The sequence below is a fragment of the Rhinichthys klamathensis genome, unplaced genomic scaffold, assembly GCF_029890125.1.
Source record: "Rhinichthys klamathensis goyatoka isolate OS25496 unplaced genomic scaffold, OSU_Roscu_1.1 h1tg000014l_1, whole genome shotgun sequence".
Taxonomy (NCBI): domain Eukaryota; kingdom Metazoa; phylum Chordata; class Actinopteri; order Cypriniformes; family Leuciscidae; genus Rhinichthys; species Rhinichthys klamathensis.
This window is the reverse complement of record NW_026606566.1, coordinates 1,005,786-1,024,765: the sequence shown is the minus strand read 5'-3', so window position 1 is coordinate 1,024,765 and position 18,980 is coordinate 1,005,786. Positions and strand designations below refer to the sequence as shown.

At 39.6% G+C, this 18,980-nt stretch overlaps 1 protein-coding gene across 5 annotated transcripts in view; it reads right to left on the bottom strand.

Annotated features, from left to right (window-relative positions):
- Window positions 1–18,980, bottom strand: part of dock10 (dedicator of cytokinesis 10) — a 141,282-nt gene that overhangs the window by 44,658 nt on the left and 77,644 nt on the right. For all 5 annotated transcript variants that reach the window (XM_056270746.1, XM_056270736.1, XM_056270764.1 and 2 more), the window contains exons 3-12: window positions 17,823–17,912; window positions 11,892–11,974; window positions 7,708–7,780; window positions 4,820–4,951; window positions 4,579–4,713; window positions 4,292–4,478; window positions 2,763–2,848; window positions 1,254–1,337; window positions 956–1,102; window positions 275–529 (exon numbers count right to left, since the gene is read on the bottom strand). In XM_056270746.1, the coding sequence (XP_056126721.1) occupies window positions 275–529; window positions 956–1,102; window positions 1,254–1,337; window positions 2,763–2,848; window positions 4,292–4,478; window positions 4,579–4,713; window positions 4,820–4,951; window positions 7,708–7,780; window positions 11,892–11,974; window positions 17,823–17,912 (1,272 nt within the window). The remainder of the gene's footprint in view (window positions 1–274; window positions 530–955; window positions 1,103–1,253; window positions 1,338–2,762; window positions 2,849–4,291; window positions 4,479–4,578; window positions 4,714–4,819; window positions 4,952–7,707; window positions 7,781–11,891; window positions 11,975–17,822; window positions 17,913–18,980) is intronic.

The following is an 18,980-nucleotide window of genomic DNA, read 5'->3' as shown; positions in this document are numbered from 1 at the left end:
AACACATGAACATAGATCTAAACCATGTGACCCCTGGTTTTACAGACAAGGCTTAAGCCTAGTCCCAGATTAAAGTGCTCAAATGTTTGAGCCGCTTTAACCGAAAGCAACTTGCACATATCTTATGACGTAAAATATGTCAGTGCAATTGTTTTGTCTCAAGATTTTAATGTTTTTTTTCTAAAGCAGTAAATAAAAAGCTACTTAAATACCCTAACTGAACTGTGAAACCAGGCCATACATTCCTATATCCAAAGGGCACTTGCATTGATACCTGTTTGGGGAAGCGCAGCCAGTTCTCCAAGTCTGGGCTCAATTGGCAGTCCTCTGTTTTCTTCTCTACAGACGAGGCGAGTCCATTTTCCTTTGGAGAACCGTTCCCGCAATCCAACCCTTGATCTCCTGGATTACCAGAACTACTGAGCATTTGCCGCACAACCTCGTGGTTTAAGTCCACATGGAAGTCAGCGGAAACCTTCCTGCCCTCGCGTATGTCCAGAAGAGAAACCGACACAAAGAAAGGCTCGATCTGAGGAGAGACAGCAGTGCTCACTCATATAAGCAGATTCATAAACGATACACTTTATACAGCTGACTGTATGAGTGCATACTCCTTTTGTTTCCTACGTTTATAAGCCTTGTTGCAAAATTGATCTAAATATAAGACATAAAATATCTTATTTTTTTGTATTTAGTACTGCCCTGCAGAAACGACATAAGATATTTATACATTTCCCAATAACAATTTACACCATTCTGTTCATATCAAGTTGACATTCCCTTGGTTGCAATATAGAGATCACTCAACAATGTCTACAAATTTTGAGATTTGAAAAATTTGCAGTGTACTAAATTATGTTTTTTGAATGATAAAGATCTTGCAAAGGGTTTGCCAACAGTGTGTTTTTAGCACAACTTATGGTAGGTGTGTCAGAAGGATATGACATCATCATACATTAGTAACTGGCTCAGTGTCGGCCTCGTTCACACAGCCCTGCAGTGTGAGGTTGAGTGAGCCACAGGAGATCATCAGTCTCCTCCCAAGCTTCTCATCAAATGGCTGGACAGAATCCCCATTCTCCATCCTGAGACTCCGCAAAACCTTTAACACAAAGCATTCTTTCCTCACATCCCAAAACTACACATATAATGACATTCCCTGTGCACAACCCCCAATCAATGTAAAAATTCATGAAACAAAAAGAAACTGTAGTGCTGAGACAAACTGCATAAATATAAGAATTATGACATACAGGGATATCAGGGTCCAGGGAGAACAGGTTTAGTCTTTCCTCTCCTCTGGCAGATCTCGAGCCCTCCTCGGTCTCAGAAATATACTGAAAGAATACAACATTAGTGTTAATTATGCGCTTTCACCGTTCATTCATTTCTTGTTTATGTCTTTAAATGTGTTTTAAGGTTCTAAACAGTGAAAGAGAGACTCGCTCGTTAAAGGGATCATGAACTGCATTTTTTTTAAATGTTATGTTTCCTAAGGTGCATTTATAAACTTAGTAGGATTTTTACATTCAAATCTGAGATGATTAAAAAATAAAAGGCCATTTTATAATAAGAAGAATGTGGAACTCTATGTACTCTTTCCCAATCCATGGGCAATCTATGTTTCCATGTGACAGCATATAAATTAAAACTGCCTAATGTTACTGAATGAAATGTCGACTCAGACGAGCTACAGGACTGAAGCTTTGCTGTGTTGATGAACTCGATCTACTCATCTGGGCTTTGATCATCATTCTGAATCTGATCTGAACGTAGTCTTTGACAAAAACGTGATTTTCTCAGCTTTTTGCTCACAATGTTGCCTTTTTTATTAAACTTACCCACATTCAAGTGTTGATAACAAAAGAATGCATCAAGCTAGAATAGAATGGGGCTCTGTTCTTTCTTTTGATATATTGCATGTTCAGATATTCATACAACAAAATATTCTGGGGGCCATGAAGGTTTTGTAAAAATGATCAAAAATGCTGGCGTGCAAAAAAAAAGAAAGAAGAAAAAACGCAGACGGGGAAAGAGTTAAAAACTTTTATTACAGTTTTACTATGACAGCTGCCAAGATAAAGTACTGATTATGTATTATATTTATATATTTGCATAAAGCTTGCAGCGCTGAGCATCGTAGCCGATTACAGTCATGTCTGTTCTTTAGCTGGTCCCTGGCACACATACGCAATGATCTCACTACTGCAACTTGAATTCTGCATTCTCATCCTTTCATCATAGCAACATGCAAACAAAATATTCATTGCGTAATGCACAGTGTCGCTGATTATAACGGGAGTTTTGACTAGAGTGCACAACTCGTGCTGAACTAAAGTGATTGACAGCTATTATATAGAGAACGCTCTTAGCTCGCTTTCTGTATTTAATTTAATCACAATTTAAATAAGAGATGATTAAGCTACCTAGAGGAAGAGTGTCAATTTGAACAGTTTAGTTACTGGCATGATTAGCTTATTGCATAAACAGCAATAAAAGACGATGATGTAGATGTAGGTGTTGATCTGTGTCTGTGCAGGGAGTCTTATGCTGATGGATTCATCCAATAAAAAGATTCCAGGAAGTAGAAAAAAAAGTCGTTGGTTTCAATCAAAGCTATTTTTGTACTTACAAGGAAGTTTGGCGTTCTGAAACTTGCAACATGTTTTAATAGTACAATGATCTCATTGCATAAATGAAGGCCCATTTCCTTTATCAGAAAGAGGGTGCACTGATATCATGCGCTTAGGAAGTAACATTACCTTGGCCAGTTCAGGGTGGATTCCATTTTCAGTTGTTTCCTCATTTTCATGGACAGGAACATGATTCAACGACATATCAATGATCTCTAAAACAACAACAAAGAAACATTTTAGTTGAAAATGTGTACAGTGGTGGTGGATTTTGGTCATTTTTCACTCGAGGTGTGTGTCAGACGTTCCCTCCATCCTTTTAGAGTACCAGCTAAAGAATTTAACCATAACATTATGACAAATATCCAAAATGTAATGATGTAAATTAGAGGGAGTATGTCAGCTGAATCTAAAGGATTTGTGAGGTATCAGATCACTTGTGTGATCTGTGAAGATCACTGTACACAGTAACCGCAATTAAAGGAATAGTTCACTTAAAAATGAAAATTCTGTCATCATTCACTCGCCCTCAAGTTGTTTCAAACCTGAATGAGTTTCTTTCTCCTGCTGAACACAAAGGAAGATATTTTGAAGAATGTAACCAGACAGTTGATGGGGTCCAACAAACATTCATCCAGGTTTGAAACAACTTTAAAAACATTCATCCAGGTTTGATATTACATACACATCATATTACTTACATAAAATGCATATAAATATTAGTAGTCACTCTATATCTACCAATAATATGTCTTAGTAAGATGATATTTAAAAGCTTAGTTTTATGATCAAAGTTCTGTAGTTTTTATTGTGGGGGGCAAAACATATAGTGCAAAGAGATGTGCAAATAAACGATCCTCAAAAGCCTGATGTTTGTTACTCACACTTTAACCAGATTTTTTTTTTAAATGATGTATGAATAATCAAGTAAACCTAAATAACTTTAGCCCAGTAAGTATTCATCTTGAAATTTTACTAACCATATAAAAGTTCTTATGTTTACTTTATAAAAATCAAGAAAGATTTCACAGCAGAAAGAGGAGTAAACACCAACCTGAAGGAGAACGTTTATAAGAATACACTAAAAGGGGTTTTACTCCCTGACTCAGATCAATTGTGAGAAAAGCATTTTTATAATGGCCTTTGTTTCCATGAAGTATGAGATATGCAGGAACTCAAAAAGTTTCAAAGTTTCAAATGACCACTCGCTGCTTTTCTCCATGTCATTTTTCAAGTGTTGTGAGTGCTGGGTCTTGCTCATTTGGTTCTGAATGAATGAATGAATGAATGAATGAATGAATGAATGTATGTGTTTTCGTCAAGGTTTTTATGTTCTGAATTGATTATTTTTTATTTAATACATTTTTTTTTAATGTTTTCATTGTGCTGTATCATATCAATGCAAGGCCATCACAAAAGATTTTTTTTCTAATATTTTCCTAAATCGTCCCTTGGGATGTTTTCAAACTTTTGCAGGGTGCCGGATGTACAGTACAATAGATTCGATCTAACATCTGTATATTGTCCTGTCACTGTCATGACTGGAACAGCACCAAAGCTCTTTCACTGTTGCACTTGTGTATATGAGGACAATAGAGCGATTTTATTTGGTCTTTCTATACTTTCGAAAGAGCTTTATATGCTTTCTAAGCACCCACCGTGCTTACTGTCGCTCAGGTCCATACTCTTGCGGTCCAGAACCGGGCCCTCTGGAGGACTGATCTGCAGGATGCGTGTTAAAGTGTTGATCCAGTCATCCATGTCCTGCTCGTTCTCGGCAGCCAGGACAAAATATGTCACTTCATTCATTTTCAACTCAAAGGCGTGTTTCCTCAGGCGGTTATTCTGTATGAACCCCAAATGGACCCATAAATCATAATCAAAATTAGTCATTAGTCACCTCATTGTTCACTAAACTGCTTAACTAAACTGTATTTGTACCAACCTGAACCACCCCGGTGCACGAGTCCAGAAAAATACAGCCTTTAGGTTCCTTTGATATTTTCTCATCTTTATAGAAGTTCATGATATAAGAGTTGTCAGTTAGCTGAGTCAACTGGAAATATCTTCGCTTGAAGGACTGTAAAAGCACAAACAACAAGCAAGTAGCAGGCAATCAGCAATGTTTTACACACAAATAGTTTTAGTGATAATACAGAATTTGTAATGAAAAAACACTCTCTTACCCGAACAGTGATACTGTTGTTGACAGTGCTGTTAAAGTTCCCTTTATAGAGCCAGCCAGACTTAAAAACGCCGATCCCCCCCACACCTCCACCACCTCCTCCTCCTTTAGATGATGACAAAGAGGTCGTGTCCTACAAAAAAAAGTGTTTGATATATTGACAAGAATCAGGAATCAAAACTAAACTACTATTCTGCTCCTTTCATTTGAACCATACACACAACCTCAGTAGGCATAGTCTCAAAGGCACATGGTGTCTCTAATCACTGATAAGCAGAAGACACACAACTTTACTAGTCGTTCCAACCCAATGACCCCACCGTCTAAGTTCGTATCTCTGCCTGCCATGCAGACATTTCTATTGGATTGAGATCTCGTGACCATGGAGGCCATTTGAGTAGGGATCTGTACCGAAACCGAAAATTCTGGATGCACTTGTCAAAAAACCGAAATTAAAATTAGAGCTTGTATTAATATTAGACTTTTTAAGTTCCATCCATCTTCTTCCGCTTATCCGGGGCCGGGTCGCTGGGGCAGCAGTCTAAGCAGAGATGCCCAGACTTCCCTCTCCCTAGACACTTCCTCCAGCTCTTCCGGGGGGACACCGAGGCGTTCCCAGGCCAGCCGGGAGACATAGTCTCTCCAGCGTGTCCTAGGTCTTCCCCGGGGTCTCCTCCCAGTGGGACGTGCCCGGAACACCTCCCCGGGAAGGCTTCCAGGAGGCATCCGAAACAGATGCCCGAGCCACCTCAGCTGACCCCTCTCGATGTGGAGGAGCAGCGGCTCTACTCTGAGTTCCTCTCGAGTGACCGAGCTTCTCACCCTATCTCTAAGGGATCGCCCAGCCACCCTGCGGAGAAAGCTCATTTCGGCCGCCTGTATCCGGGATCTTGTTCTTTCGGTCATGACCCAAAGCTCATGACCATAGGTGAGAGTAGGAACGTAGATTGACCGGTAAATCGAGAGCTTTGCCTTACGGCTCAGCTCTTTCTTCACCACAACAGAACGGTACATCGACCTGCACTTCACACTCGGCTGCAAACCGTCCCAGTGCATGCTGAAGGTCCTGGTGTGAAGGGGCCAACATGACAACATCATCCGCAAAAAGCAGAGACGAAATCGCGTGGTCCCCAAACCTGACACCCTCCGGCCCCTGGCTGTGCCTAGAAATTCTGTCCATAAACATTATGAACAGAACCGGCGACAAAGGGCAGCCCTGCTGGAGTCCAACATGCACCGGGAAGAAGTCTGACTTACTACGGCAATGCGAACCAAGCTCCTGCTTCGGTCATGCAGGGACCGGACAGCCCTTAGCAAAGGACCCGGGACCCCATACTCCCGGAGCACCCTCCACAGGCCGCCTCGGGGGACACAGTCGAATGCCTTCTCCAAATCCACAAAGCACATGTGGACTGGTTGGGCAAACTCCCATGAACCCTCCAGCACCCTGTAGAGGGTATTGAGAATGAGAAGGTGACGTCACGCGTATCACTCCGCGTTGCATTGTGGGAAGGATTCGCCATCTTGGTAGGATACGCTATCCGTTGTCATGGTTACTTCGACAGTGAGACCGAGAGAAATAGCGACAGAGAGAGAGAGAGCAGCTTGATATTTGTTTGCATTTTTGCGATAAGGCACAGTTTCTTGGGAATAAATGAAGAAGGGGGAAGCAAAAGGAAAGGGGCTCTATCGGGAGAGACTAAATAACAACACCAAGCAGCGTTATTTAGAGAAACTACTTGACATCAACATGGACCCGTACGACCTGCTACAGAATGGACGAAAGACCCAAAGCACTACCACCTTTCACATACGCTGAAATAGTTAATTACCTGGTTTGTTTATGGTATCAGTGCCTAACGTTACTGCCTACACAATGCAAGAGTTCAGAGCTTTAAGTCATTAGAAGCTGAACAAGTCTGTTGCGGCTGCGGGTGCAAGACTTAGAAACCCCCAAACCTGTAACGTTAAACTGCGAGAGTTCAGTCATACTTGATGTTTCATTCAGGCCTCATTCATAAGTGGAAATAAATCTGATATGAATCAGATACGTGCATTTGCACCTGCCGTGCAACGTTAAGCGAACAGATCGGACATTCCCCTGTCAATGCGAATCGTACGTCATTAAAAAAAGTGTCTTTTTAAAACATTTCGCGGTACAGATATATCTATAACAAATGAATCAACTCTAGTTGAATAACAGAGTATTAATTTCGTTCGTTTGTGTTAAATAAAAGGCGAACTATGCTGAAATGTGTTGCTTTTGAAAGCAGGCTTTGCTCGCTGTTGCTGCTGTCAGTTTATTGACAAGCAGTTTCTCTTAGCTGGCTAGCATTGTTATTTAGTCTCTCCCGATAGAACCCCTTTCATTTCTCTTCCTTCTCCATATCTTCCAAAGAAACTGCGGCGTATCTGTAAAATGTAAACAAATACTAAGCTGCGCTGTCTCTATTTCGCTATTTCTGGAATGTTTAGTCGCGCCTCTGTGAAGTTCTGAAGGCGTTGCCCCTGGCAACCGATAGCGTCTCCTACCATCATGGCCGACCGGCTCAGACCCCGCCCAAATCGGCACGTGACTCCTCACTCTCAATAGAGCTGGTCCAGTGTTCCACGGCCTGGACGAAAACCGCACTGTTCCTCCTGAATCCGAGGTTCAACTTTTTAAGTTAATTCAATATTTTTAATTATACTGAATTTACAAAATACAAATTCATTTCAATTTATTTTTCTGTCCAATTTTTAACACACTGAAATTGGACAGAAAATATACTCATATTAAATATCAATTTTAAGTATACCAGGACTTAAGATTATGAGAAACAAACATTCATTCAAGTGTGTCCAAACATATTAATGGTATGTGTTTGGCTTGGCCTTCTTGATACTGACCTCATCTTTGTCCACATCTTCATGGTCGATCTCAAAAGAGTGGGAGGGCAACTTCTCTGCTTTATACAGCTTCCTGTGGCACAGAGGGGTTATGGAGAGAGAGCAGAACCACCGTCATCCACCATGATCAGGACAAGAAGAGAAGGAAAGAGACAGTCTTCACTTCCACCAGCAGTGTGGTTTTGGATTTGTGGTGCTGCTGATTACGTTTAATTAACAATGTTCATTAATATATTATTAACAGCAAATACAACAGTTGATTATATATATTGTTATACCTTCTGATGTTGAGATTTCATGTTTTATGGGAACTTTCCATAGACATAATGATTTTTATACTGTACAAACTATATATTATATCCCCTAACCTTAAACCTAACCATCACAGGAAAAAAAAAACCATCACTTAGTATGAATTATAAAATGTTTTCCTCATGGGGACTAAAAACGTCCCCACAACTAGGGAATACCCGAATCACACTCACACTCACACAACCATCAAGCATTTGTGCACCAATAAATCCTCCTCTCCTCAAAGAGGTAGTATTTTCCACATCAAGTGGTGTTTATCACCCCTTTCAGTAAGCTTTATTCTGCCAGGACCCCACATACAGGTGTCCTTTCTGCTGCCTGTCTGAGTGCTCTTGTAAACCAGAGCCCTTTGTGTCTGTCCTGGGTGGTAGAGACAGTGTGGCGGTTTATGCAGCACAAACACACACATTTTTCTTTCGACCTACATCACTGACTGGCCAGAAACTTTGGTGCTGCATGTCGCCAGTTTCTCGCTCCTAGTGTTGTTACTCTAATGTTATTGGTAGACAGCAAGTCTGGACATATTGTTAGAAAATTCGACCACAGTTGATAAGACTGCAGTCAGTTTCTTTTCCACACATCATTAATTTATTATATCCATATGTGGTTCCAGATAAATCACAGGACAGTGGAATCACTCCAGAAATCCTCTGTCCTGTCTTGCCTGCACTCGAGACGGTGACGAGTGAGCTCCACTAACACAGTCTGCACTCCTATTGGTATGTTGCTCCTTAAAGTCTCTCTCTATTTGCATAAAGTGAAACATTTCTTAACTTTCTTAAGTTGCTGGACGAGCCTATATCCTGTCGCTGTCTCTAGATTCTCCTGGAAGTCACCATCTGTCCATTGAAAATGGATGGGATTTATGTTTAGCTGGCATTGTGAACAGAGCTACAGGCTTCTAAAGGACATCACAAAGGATCTGCCTATTCACAAATCACCACTGGACAATGTCTGGTCCAATCTAATGAAACTACTAAGGCCAATTCTCTTAGCCAATCAGTCCAGTTCTGTCTTTATCTGTCCGGCTGGTTCATCTCCCCATCTCAAGCTAACTGTTCCCTCGGATACTCCTCGCCTGCTCTACGTCTGCTCTGAGTCTGATCATGGATCTTGCCTGTCCCTTGCCGGTTCTTCCAGCTTTCCACTCAGCCTACCTGTTGCTGATATCGCCTGCTCCCCGGGCTGTGTTCCCATCTTACCCTAGAGTTACTTGTTGGATTTTTGCTCTTGAGACTTGAGTCTTTTTGCAGACAACTGCTTCATGATGATTCCAGCTTTAGTGGACTGAGCCTCTCTCCTCTAGTTCTTAGAACGTAAGACTTCATGTGTTGATTTCTGTCATTATTCTTAGTGTAGTACGCAATGCATTATGGGTTAGTCCTTTAGAAGCAATAGCACAACGGCACAAGTCTTCTCCTGTCTGTGTTCACAGCACTCGTGACACGAATATGTGGGGAAAATACTAGAAAACGAATCGAAGCAGAGAGGAGAGGGAAATTTGAAATTGACTTCAGCGAGGAGCACGTTCTTTTAAAACTGAGGTGACTGTGATGAGCAGGAACTGAAACTGAAAAAAACTGTACCTGAAACTAACCTGTTCCTGTTTGTGAGGCTTAAATGACAGGAATATATGAGGAAAACAAAAGGAAACCATTCGAATCCCATAAGAAAAAGAACTCTAAAACTGATTGCAGCGAGGAGCACATTCTTTTAAAGTCCCCCTGTGGTGAAAATCAAGCTTTTAATGTTGTTTATATATCTAAAATTGTCTATGTGGTGTTTTTAATATGCTGTTGTTAATATGCTGGTGTTATTTAACAAACCACACTGTAAAAAAAATGCTGTAAAAAACGGCCAAATTTTGACAGTAACATGCTGTTTTCCATTAAAACAGCAATATACCGTAGAAAAAATGCATTCTGGGTGATATTTGTCGTTTTCCAGAAAGTAGCCTACAGGAATATACTGTGAATTAACAGCGCTCAAAGTCGACAATCAGAGGCTGTGTTCAAAATCACACCATATACCCTCATTCACTATTCCCTACATTAGTTCACTAATATAGTCCACTTGACTGAGTGAATAATTACATAATTAATTCAGTTAATTTTCGGAAGTTAATTCAGACACTGATGAACACCTGCTGTTAACAAGCAAAATCACTGAAGGAGAGAGACATTAAATATCTGAAGATCTCAGGAGAGGAGGATTAAACAACTCCACAAACAGCATTACCAGCTTCACTTATTACTGACCAGTTTGACTTTATTTCTGTCAGACGTCTACAGAAGTTCTTATTGAAAGGTGACAGGTTTAGATGTAATTTTAATTTAATTTGATGTTACCATGATGGTGATCAGTGTTGGCTTTAGTTGGGCTCTTGACCCCTGACTATAACACTAGATTTTCTTTGGCTGCAGTAGCTGTATCTTTTAAATACATTTGCAATGACAAAAAAGCCGAAAGCAAACAGGATCAGATTACAGTGGCTGATTGTTAATAGTCACAATCATCATCTAGTGGCCAATTCACTGATCTCTTTTATTGTCTAATGTATTTAAATGGGTGATGTTTTATATTTTTGATTATGGTATCACTGTGATTTTACAGATCGAGATCTATCAAAGTTTTGACAACCAGAAAATATGAAGATTTTAAAAAGTTTATGCTCAGAACATTTTGAACTTCCAGATCAGAGGGGTGATTCGATTCATTGGCTTGTGATTTGATTTTGATCTTGATTCAATATGGATTAATTTGGCTAAATATTTGGTATAGTAGGGCCTTCACATCTCTCTCAACTAATGCTGTAAACATACATAGAAACCTGTCAACTGGTATTATTATTAAAGGTTAAAATTAAAAACTCATTCTTATACAATTAATATAATGCGGTATTTATAAAAAAATATATATATTTGAAATGATATGAGTAAAAATATAATATGTAATATAGTGTCTCTATTTAACCAAATGTTCTTCTGTAAAGTTATTTTTTTCTTACCAACTAACATCCTATATGGTCATTGAATGGCTTTATGTGACATTGTTCACAAGTTGTATTATTTACTTCTTTCTCATTGAACGATTACATGAGACATGATACATTTAAGCAAGCTGTACTGTTTCTTTCACACACCGTCTGATGTTCATTCATGCTTATTTGGTCTTATAACTAGTAATAAAGAGGAACACAGATCGGTTCTCGTGCCGCTTGAACTGAGATGCTACAGCGATCTGTCATGCCATATTTAAGAGCACCAAAATGGTATTTATCATTTGAATTTCGTAATAGAATGGGGAGAATTTGAAAACTGAGACTTTGTTTCATATAAAAAGTAACCTACTCTGTCTTGTCTGTCACTATCAGTGCGTTGTTTGTTGCGTGAGTTTCACACTTAATCCGTGAGAGTTGGCAGCCCTGGATATAGTTTTGTTTTAAAATATTATTCATATTTGAAAAATCTTTATCTGCCAAAGGTGTCTGTCAAAGTGTTCCATCTAAAGCATCTGTTGTGTCCAAATATTTGATAAACATCTTTTAAAAGCAGCTTGCATACATGGAAAATCTAAATAATTTTTTTTATATGTCAATTCAACATCTGATACAGTAGGAATCGCCTAAGTCAGAGACATACTGCAGATATGACAAACATTACATTTTCCAGATGAAAACATTTACCATAAGGTGTAAACAAAGTTTCTCATTATTATGACTGTTATAATTAAATAATAATTCTCATTATTATGAAATAATATTTCTTACTCTGCTGTGGTAAAAATATGCTTCTATAATTTCAAGACAAATGGTTTGATGGCAAGAAAACGATGCGGTTCGAAGGTTTGGTGGAGCAGTAATCGAGCTATACCTGGGCAGCATGCGGTAGTCCCCTGCATACTCTTCATATTTATACTGGATCACATGCAGCTGGGAGTTGAAGTATTGACAAGCCTATAGGAAAGAAAATACAGTTATATACAGACAGAGGTTCCTACTGAGCTAAATGACAAAAAAGCATTCACTCAGTCATTCAGTTCTATTTTTTGCCTTCAATTCAAAAATCCCTACAGAAGGTTAAATGTGTAATTTTCTGAGTTAAGTGAATGACCACCAACATATCAAATATATTTGAGGTAAAAAAGCTTTAGTTAAACGAAAAAAGAAAAAAAAGATTAATGGCAAACCGAAGCTCAAACATGCATGAATGCTTTGGTTCCATGCACATTCATGCATTCACTAGTAACAATTTTTGTTCTTCTAAAGATTAATGTAAGTCTGATGGGTTTCAAACAACATGAGGGTGAGACAAAACATTTTTATTTCCCTTTCGAATGGGAACTCGCACTGCTTCCGAAGCAATGGGAAACGCTTCCAGCGTGACCGGTGTCTGAAGCACGTCAATACATTAGCCGGTGACAGCCTGTGACATCACTAATGGTGAAACCATTGTATAAAAGGCAGCCTGTAGTACAAGTGATTCTCTTCAGGAGTATTTGTTTGGGACATGTCGAAGGCAGTTATGGCAGCGAAAAGTTTCAGGAAGTGTGTACATACATGTCATCAGCATTATCTGACACCAGATGATTTACACGATCTGTGCTTTATTTGCTTGGGCGAGGAGCATGCGTATGATGAGTTGCTTGAGGTTATGTCCTACGTCACAGACAGATTGGATCTGCCCTGGAGGCGCGAGAGATGTGAGATTGCCTGTGGCAGGTTGGACGAGCGATTTTTATCCGGACATACTCTTTATGTGATATTTATCCAGCTCTCACGAGCCTTCTGTTTCTTCCAGATCTGCATGCTGAGGTGGAAAGATCTTGGAAGAAACCATATTCGGCCCACATTCATCTATTTCAGCATGCAGATTATGCAAGGGTAGAGGAAATGCGTGAGCATGGATATGAGTCGATGCCACCTGTCGAAGAGACGCTAGCCAGCAATCTCTCGCTAGGGGAGGCATCGATGTTGAAGGCTCCCACTCTGCCGACCAAACCACTGCATATGACATCACGTTTGAAAGGCAGAGTGAATGCGGCAGCGGTTCATTCATTCATTCATTCATTCATTCATTCATTCATTCATTCATTCATTCATTCATTCATTCATTCATTTATATAGCACAAATAAACACAACTATAGTTGACCACGTGCTGTACAGGACAAATCTAAAATATATTAAAAGAGAGACACACAATTGAAACAGAACATAGTTAAGATGAGTTAAATGCCGGGGTACAAATATATGACTTTACGTTAACTTTAAACTCATGTACAGAGGATAAAGATCTCAGGGATAGCGGGAGATTATAGCCTAGGTCCAATGACTGCAAACACACGATCCCCTCACGACTTGTAGGAAGGACCACTTAGGGATTTAAAAACAAAAAGCAGTATTTTGAGTTCAATTTTGTAACGCACTGGCAACCAATTTAGAGCAATTAAAATTGGAGTAATATGTTCTCGCTTACGAACTCCAGTTACAAATCTAGCTACAGCGTTTTGAACCATCTGAAGCCTTGTCATAGTCGACTGGGATATTCCATAATATAGAGAATTACAATAATCCAAGCGAGATTAATCTAAAGCATGTGTAACTCTTTGAAGATCTTTGAAAGATAAAAAGGGCTTAACTCTGGACAAATGTTTCAAGTGAAAAAAACTATTTTAACTATCTGTCTTAACTATTGTATTGATTTGTTTATTGAGTTTAAGGGTGGAATCCAGAATAACTCCCACATTTTTGACAGCTGGTTTAATGTAGGAGTTCAGATTCCCAAATTTATTTGATCCATGTTATCTTTACCCATAGAGTGCTAAAATACAATGACTTCCGTTTTACTCACATTTAAGAGTAAAAAAAATGTGGACATCCAGGACCTTATATCAGCTAAGCAGGCAAGCAAGGTTTCTAAGCCTTCCTTGTCATTGCGCTTCAAAGGCAGATAGATTTGGGTGTCATCTGCATAAAAATGAAAGGACACTCCATGCCTGCTAAGAATAGAGCCCAATGGTAACATGTATAGAGAGAACAGAGTAGGAGCCAGGATGGATCCTTGAGGAACACCGCAACTGAGAGAAGCTACAGATGAAACGGAGTTTCCAATGCCAACAGAAAATGTTCTACCAGTGAGAAAAGATTTAATACAGCTTGGCACTTCCTCGGATGCCAACACCATGTTCAAGGTGTGACAACACAATGCCATGGTCAATTGTGTCGAACGCTGCACTCAAATCTAAGAGCTCTAAAATGACAGAGTCCCCGGAGAGGCCAGGGGTCAGGCCGTGGCGGTCCTGCACACAATGGCTGCTGCAGACTTACCAGGCCGATCTGCTGAAAGACCTGGACCAGGGTTAGGGACTCCCCCTGCACTCAAAAAAATGATATGTTGGCTTTACTTAACTTTTTTATGTAAACAGGTTCCACCGGTTCCACATAACTATGTTTCGTTAAACAAACATAATATGTTCATGTAACTTCAACATCATGGAATTTGGTCATTTTAAGCGACCCAATTAAACTCTGAGCTTAAGAGTTAATTAAGTGAATAACTGAGTGATGATTGAGCATTATTGAAAACATCTGATGTTAACAAGCAGAATCTCTGAAGGAGAAAACCGGAATGTTTAAGTCACCATTATGGAGATAAGCATTTGTTTTAGTTGGGCTCTTGACCATTAACTTATTAAATTTAGATTTTGTTTGGTTGCTGTACATGAGTTATAACAGCCGGATGAACAATAAACAAAGGTCATCTGATGGTGTTGGTTGTGTTTTAACACAATCATTATTTCACAATCATTTGATCTGAGTCACTGAACTTATATTAAACCGAATTTCTGAGTTAAGTTCACCTTACGAATAATAGCAGCATTGTCATTGTAGAGCATACTATTTTTAGACTTTTCAATGAAATTTAAATGATCAAATCAATAAATAAAAAAGAAACTTCCTAAAAAAAAATATTCTGAGTAGGCACACACAGACATCAAGAATCAGCCTGTGAATCTCAACAATGGTGACAATTATAAAGCATGTTGCAGTGCATTCTGGGTGCCACCAATCAAAACTCATTCATGGCTCCCATCATGCATTGCTGCACGAATAAATAATGAGCTTATGATCTGTTTGTCACCATTGCTGAGATTCATATGCTGATTCTTGATGTCTGTGTGTGTCTACTCAGGATATTTTTTAAGAAGTTTATTTTTTATTTCTTGATTTGATCATTTGAATTTCATTGAAAAGGCTAAAAAATAGTATGCTCTACAATGACAGTAAGGTAAACTTAACTCAGAAATTGGGTTCAATATAAGTTCAGTGATTGAGGTCAAATGATTGTGAAATAATGATTAAGTTAAATCGCAACCAACACCACCAGATCACCTTAGTTCATTGTTCATCCGGCTGTTATAACTTATGTACAGCAACCAAACAAAATCTAAAGTTAATAAGTTAATGGTCAAGAGCCTAACTAAAACACACACTTATCTCCATAATGGTGACTTAAACATTCCGGTTTTCTCCTTCAGAGATTCTGCTTGTTAACATCAGGTGTCTTCAATAATGCTCAATCATCACTCAGTGATTCACTTAATTAACTCATTAGCTCAGAGTTTAATTGGGTCGCTTAAAATGACCAAATTCCATGATGTTGAAGTTACATGAACATATTATGTTTGTTTAACGAAACATAGTTATGTGGAACCGGTGGAACCTGTTTACATAAAAAAGTTAAGTAAAGCCAACATATAATTTTTTTGAGTGTGAGGCAGTAGCAGAGCTGCGTCGCACTACTGATTTGGCTCTCTGTGTCACCAAGCAAACTGCTGACGCGATCGGCTGATCGATGGTGGCTATGAATAGAGGCATCTCTGATGAACCTGGCAGACATCAACTGTCTTATTGTGCCCCTCCTCTGAGGAGGAGTAGAGCGCATAAAAGACGCAATTCGAGGCAAAGAAACAGGATTTGAGGGAAGTAATCCAGAATAAACGTGCTCAGTGTTCTCGGGTTGCAGAGGCCAAATAACATCTGCCTCCTTCCTTCTCCCCCACTCTGTAGTATCCATGGAAAATGGGGGTTGGTTGAAAAACTCAGAAGTTTTATCAATGCTTTCTTCTCAACTGTCTTATCTACCGGGTGAACAGCAACAAGATGTAACTAAGCAGGTGGACAGTTTTCCAAATCTATTTAATGATGTTTATCCAGGTACTTCTGTCATCCAGCATGACATTGTGGAAGAAATGTTATCTTTAAGATGTGTGTGACCATCATATGACGGTAAAAGAGCACACACAAAGCTTATTCTAATATGTAATTGTATTGGAATGGTAGAGAGTGTTGGTACGTGACAGGAGGGCCTCCACTCAAGGATAAAATACGATGAACAAGTCTAAGAATGTTCCACATATGGTTGAAAATACATCAATTGGCCTAGAAAGATAACATTCTGGGATGCCCTCCCTTCACTGTCACACTCTGCAGCCACTCTTTGTCACTGTATGACTGCTGGTCTTTTCTTGCAAGAAAATAAACCTCATCACATACAATTGGAAATGTTTGTCTCTTATTCAGTGATATAATTTTGTTTGCCACCACAACATCAAGGTCGGTGGTTCCTTAACAATAAAGCAGCATGCCTATCATTGCCCCGCAGGTAAGAGAGAAGAAATTAAATGTGAAGTGAAGTATCTATAGCAAAATGGTTTTGGTACCAAAGGCCAATGGGTCCTTTCACTTTTGTACTGCTTTTAGAAAAGTTAATTCTGTCACCGTGCCTGATGCTTTTCCGCTGCCTTGTATTGAAGACTATTGATCTCAGAGTGCCGATAATCTCAGAGTGCCAAACTACATTACGAAGCTAGATCTGCTGAAGGGTTACTGGCAGGTGCCTTTAACAGAGCACACTTCTGAAATTTTGGTGTTCGTAACTGACACATTTCTTCAAAATACACGGATGGCATTCAGGCTGTGAAACTCACCGGCGACGTTCCAACGATTAAAGTCAATGGTTCTAGGTGAGGTTCCTAACTTCAGTATTTACTTGGATGACATAGTAATTTATTCATCTACATGGGCTGAACATATTTCAACCTTACACAAGGTGTTTCACCATTTAGCTGCTGCATCCCCAACATTAAATCTTAAGAAATTTGAATTTACTTAAGCTTTTGTCACATATCTGGGAAAGCAGGGAAACGGTCAGGTACATCCATTGGATGGAAAAGTGGCCACTGTCCTTGCATATCCTTGTACCTATACCAGGCGGGAGTTGCATAGATGTTTGGGGATGTTTTCTTACTATCGGTGCTTCTGCAAAAACGTCTCTAGTGTAGTTGCTAGTAGTCTAGTGTAGTTTGTTTTAGTTGGACTAATGAGCGCCAACAGGCATTTCTGTCTGCAAAATCTCTCGTCTGTAATGCGCCTGGATGTGGCTTGAGGTGGATACCAGTGCGATTGGATTTTGAGCTGTCCTGCTACAGGAGGGTGCTGATGAAATTTCTTTACTATTTTGCTGGCGTTGCAACATTTTTATGTTTACGTGGGTTCTACAGTCGCTCTTCTCCTGTTATAGTCTATATCAGTGGTTCTCAAAGTGCGGGGTGCGTGGGCACTACAGGGAGGTTGCTGGAGATCAGCAGAAAAACCCCCAGAAAACCGCTCTACCCCTGCGCACCTGCGCCCCATTGCTCTAATGGTTACTCTCCTGTCTCCATCTGTATTTGTGAACTACTCTTTTATTTGGGATTACAACTAAAGCCACACACACACACACACGCATGAACGCACGCTTACCTGTCTGACCAGCAGACATTCAGCATGTTCGTCAGCTCCCTCTGGCACAGTGGACTTCACGGTTCTCCTCTCTACAGGAAGAGTGGACACCTAGAATAAAACAGATAAATATCATTTGAAATCATCAACAAAATCAAATGTATAATTCAAGATGGGTTTATGGGAGTCATGAGGACTCAGTTATTTTGCTTTATTTTCATATTCAATCATAAGCTCCTTCTTATGCCTACTAGAGCATGCACTCATATGTGCACTCTTCACAAATGGCGCTTTAAATCTCTTGACAAAAAAAAAAGATACAGATTGTACTGAAAGACAGCTTGCTTATTTTGCTCAAGAAAAGGATATATTAAGTCCACATTTCATGCAAATAAGAAACTAGGCTTCTAACCACAGGTCGAGAGCTGTTGTTCCAACCACACAACTTTGTGAAGCTGCTTGCGAATGTACGTTAGAACTATGGTTTGGGTAAACATGACTTGTTGAACTATGCTGATAGTGACAGAACTTTTGACCTACTTGCCTAACAATGCTTTTTGGAAACACACCCCTGATTGGTTGTGGTGGCTAGAAATGACCCAGCTGGGAGTATAATATCTTTCTCTATACCGACCATTTTTGTTGATAGACAGAGCATTGATCTAATTTTAGGAAGTAATGTTGTTAAACATATCATTCATGACATGATTTTAAAGGAGTAGTTCACTTTACTCACCCCCATGTCATCCAAGATGTTTATGTCTTTCTTTCTTCAGTTGTTAAGGTTTTTGAGGAAAACATTCCAGGATTGTTCTACATATAGTGGAATTCAATGGGGTCCAACAGTTTGAAGGTCCAAATGTCAGTTTCAGTGCAGCTTCAAAGTCTCTACACGATCCCAGGCGAGGAATAAGGGCCTTATCTAGCCAAACCATTGGCCGTTTTCTAAAAAAAAAAAAACATTTACACACTTTTTAACCACAAATGCTGGTCTTGCACTAGCTCTGCGATGCGCCATGCATTGTGTAATTACGTTGAAAGGTCACGTGTGACATAGGTGGAAGTACCGACCTAGTGTTTACAAAGCGAACGATGTCGGACGATTTTGAATTTGGAGGAGAAAATTAGATGGAGTTTTTCAGCCTACCCTACATTTTTTAACCGGAACACACGTGACCT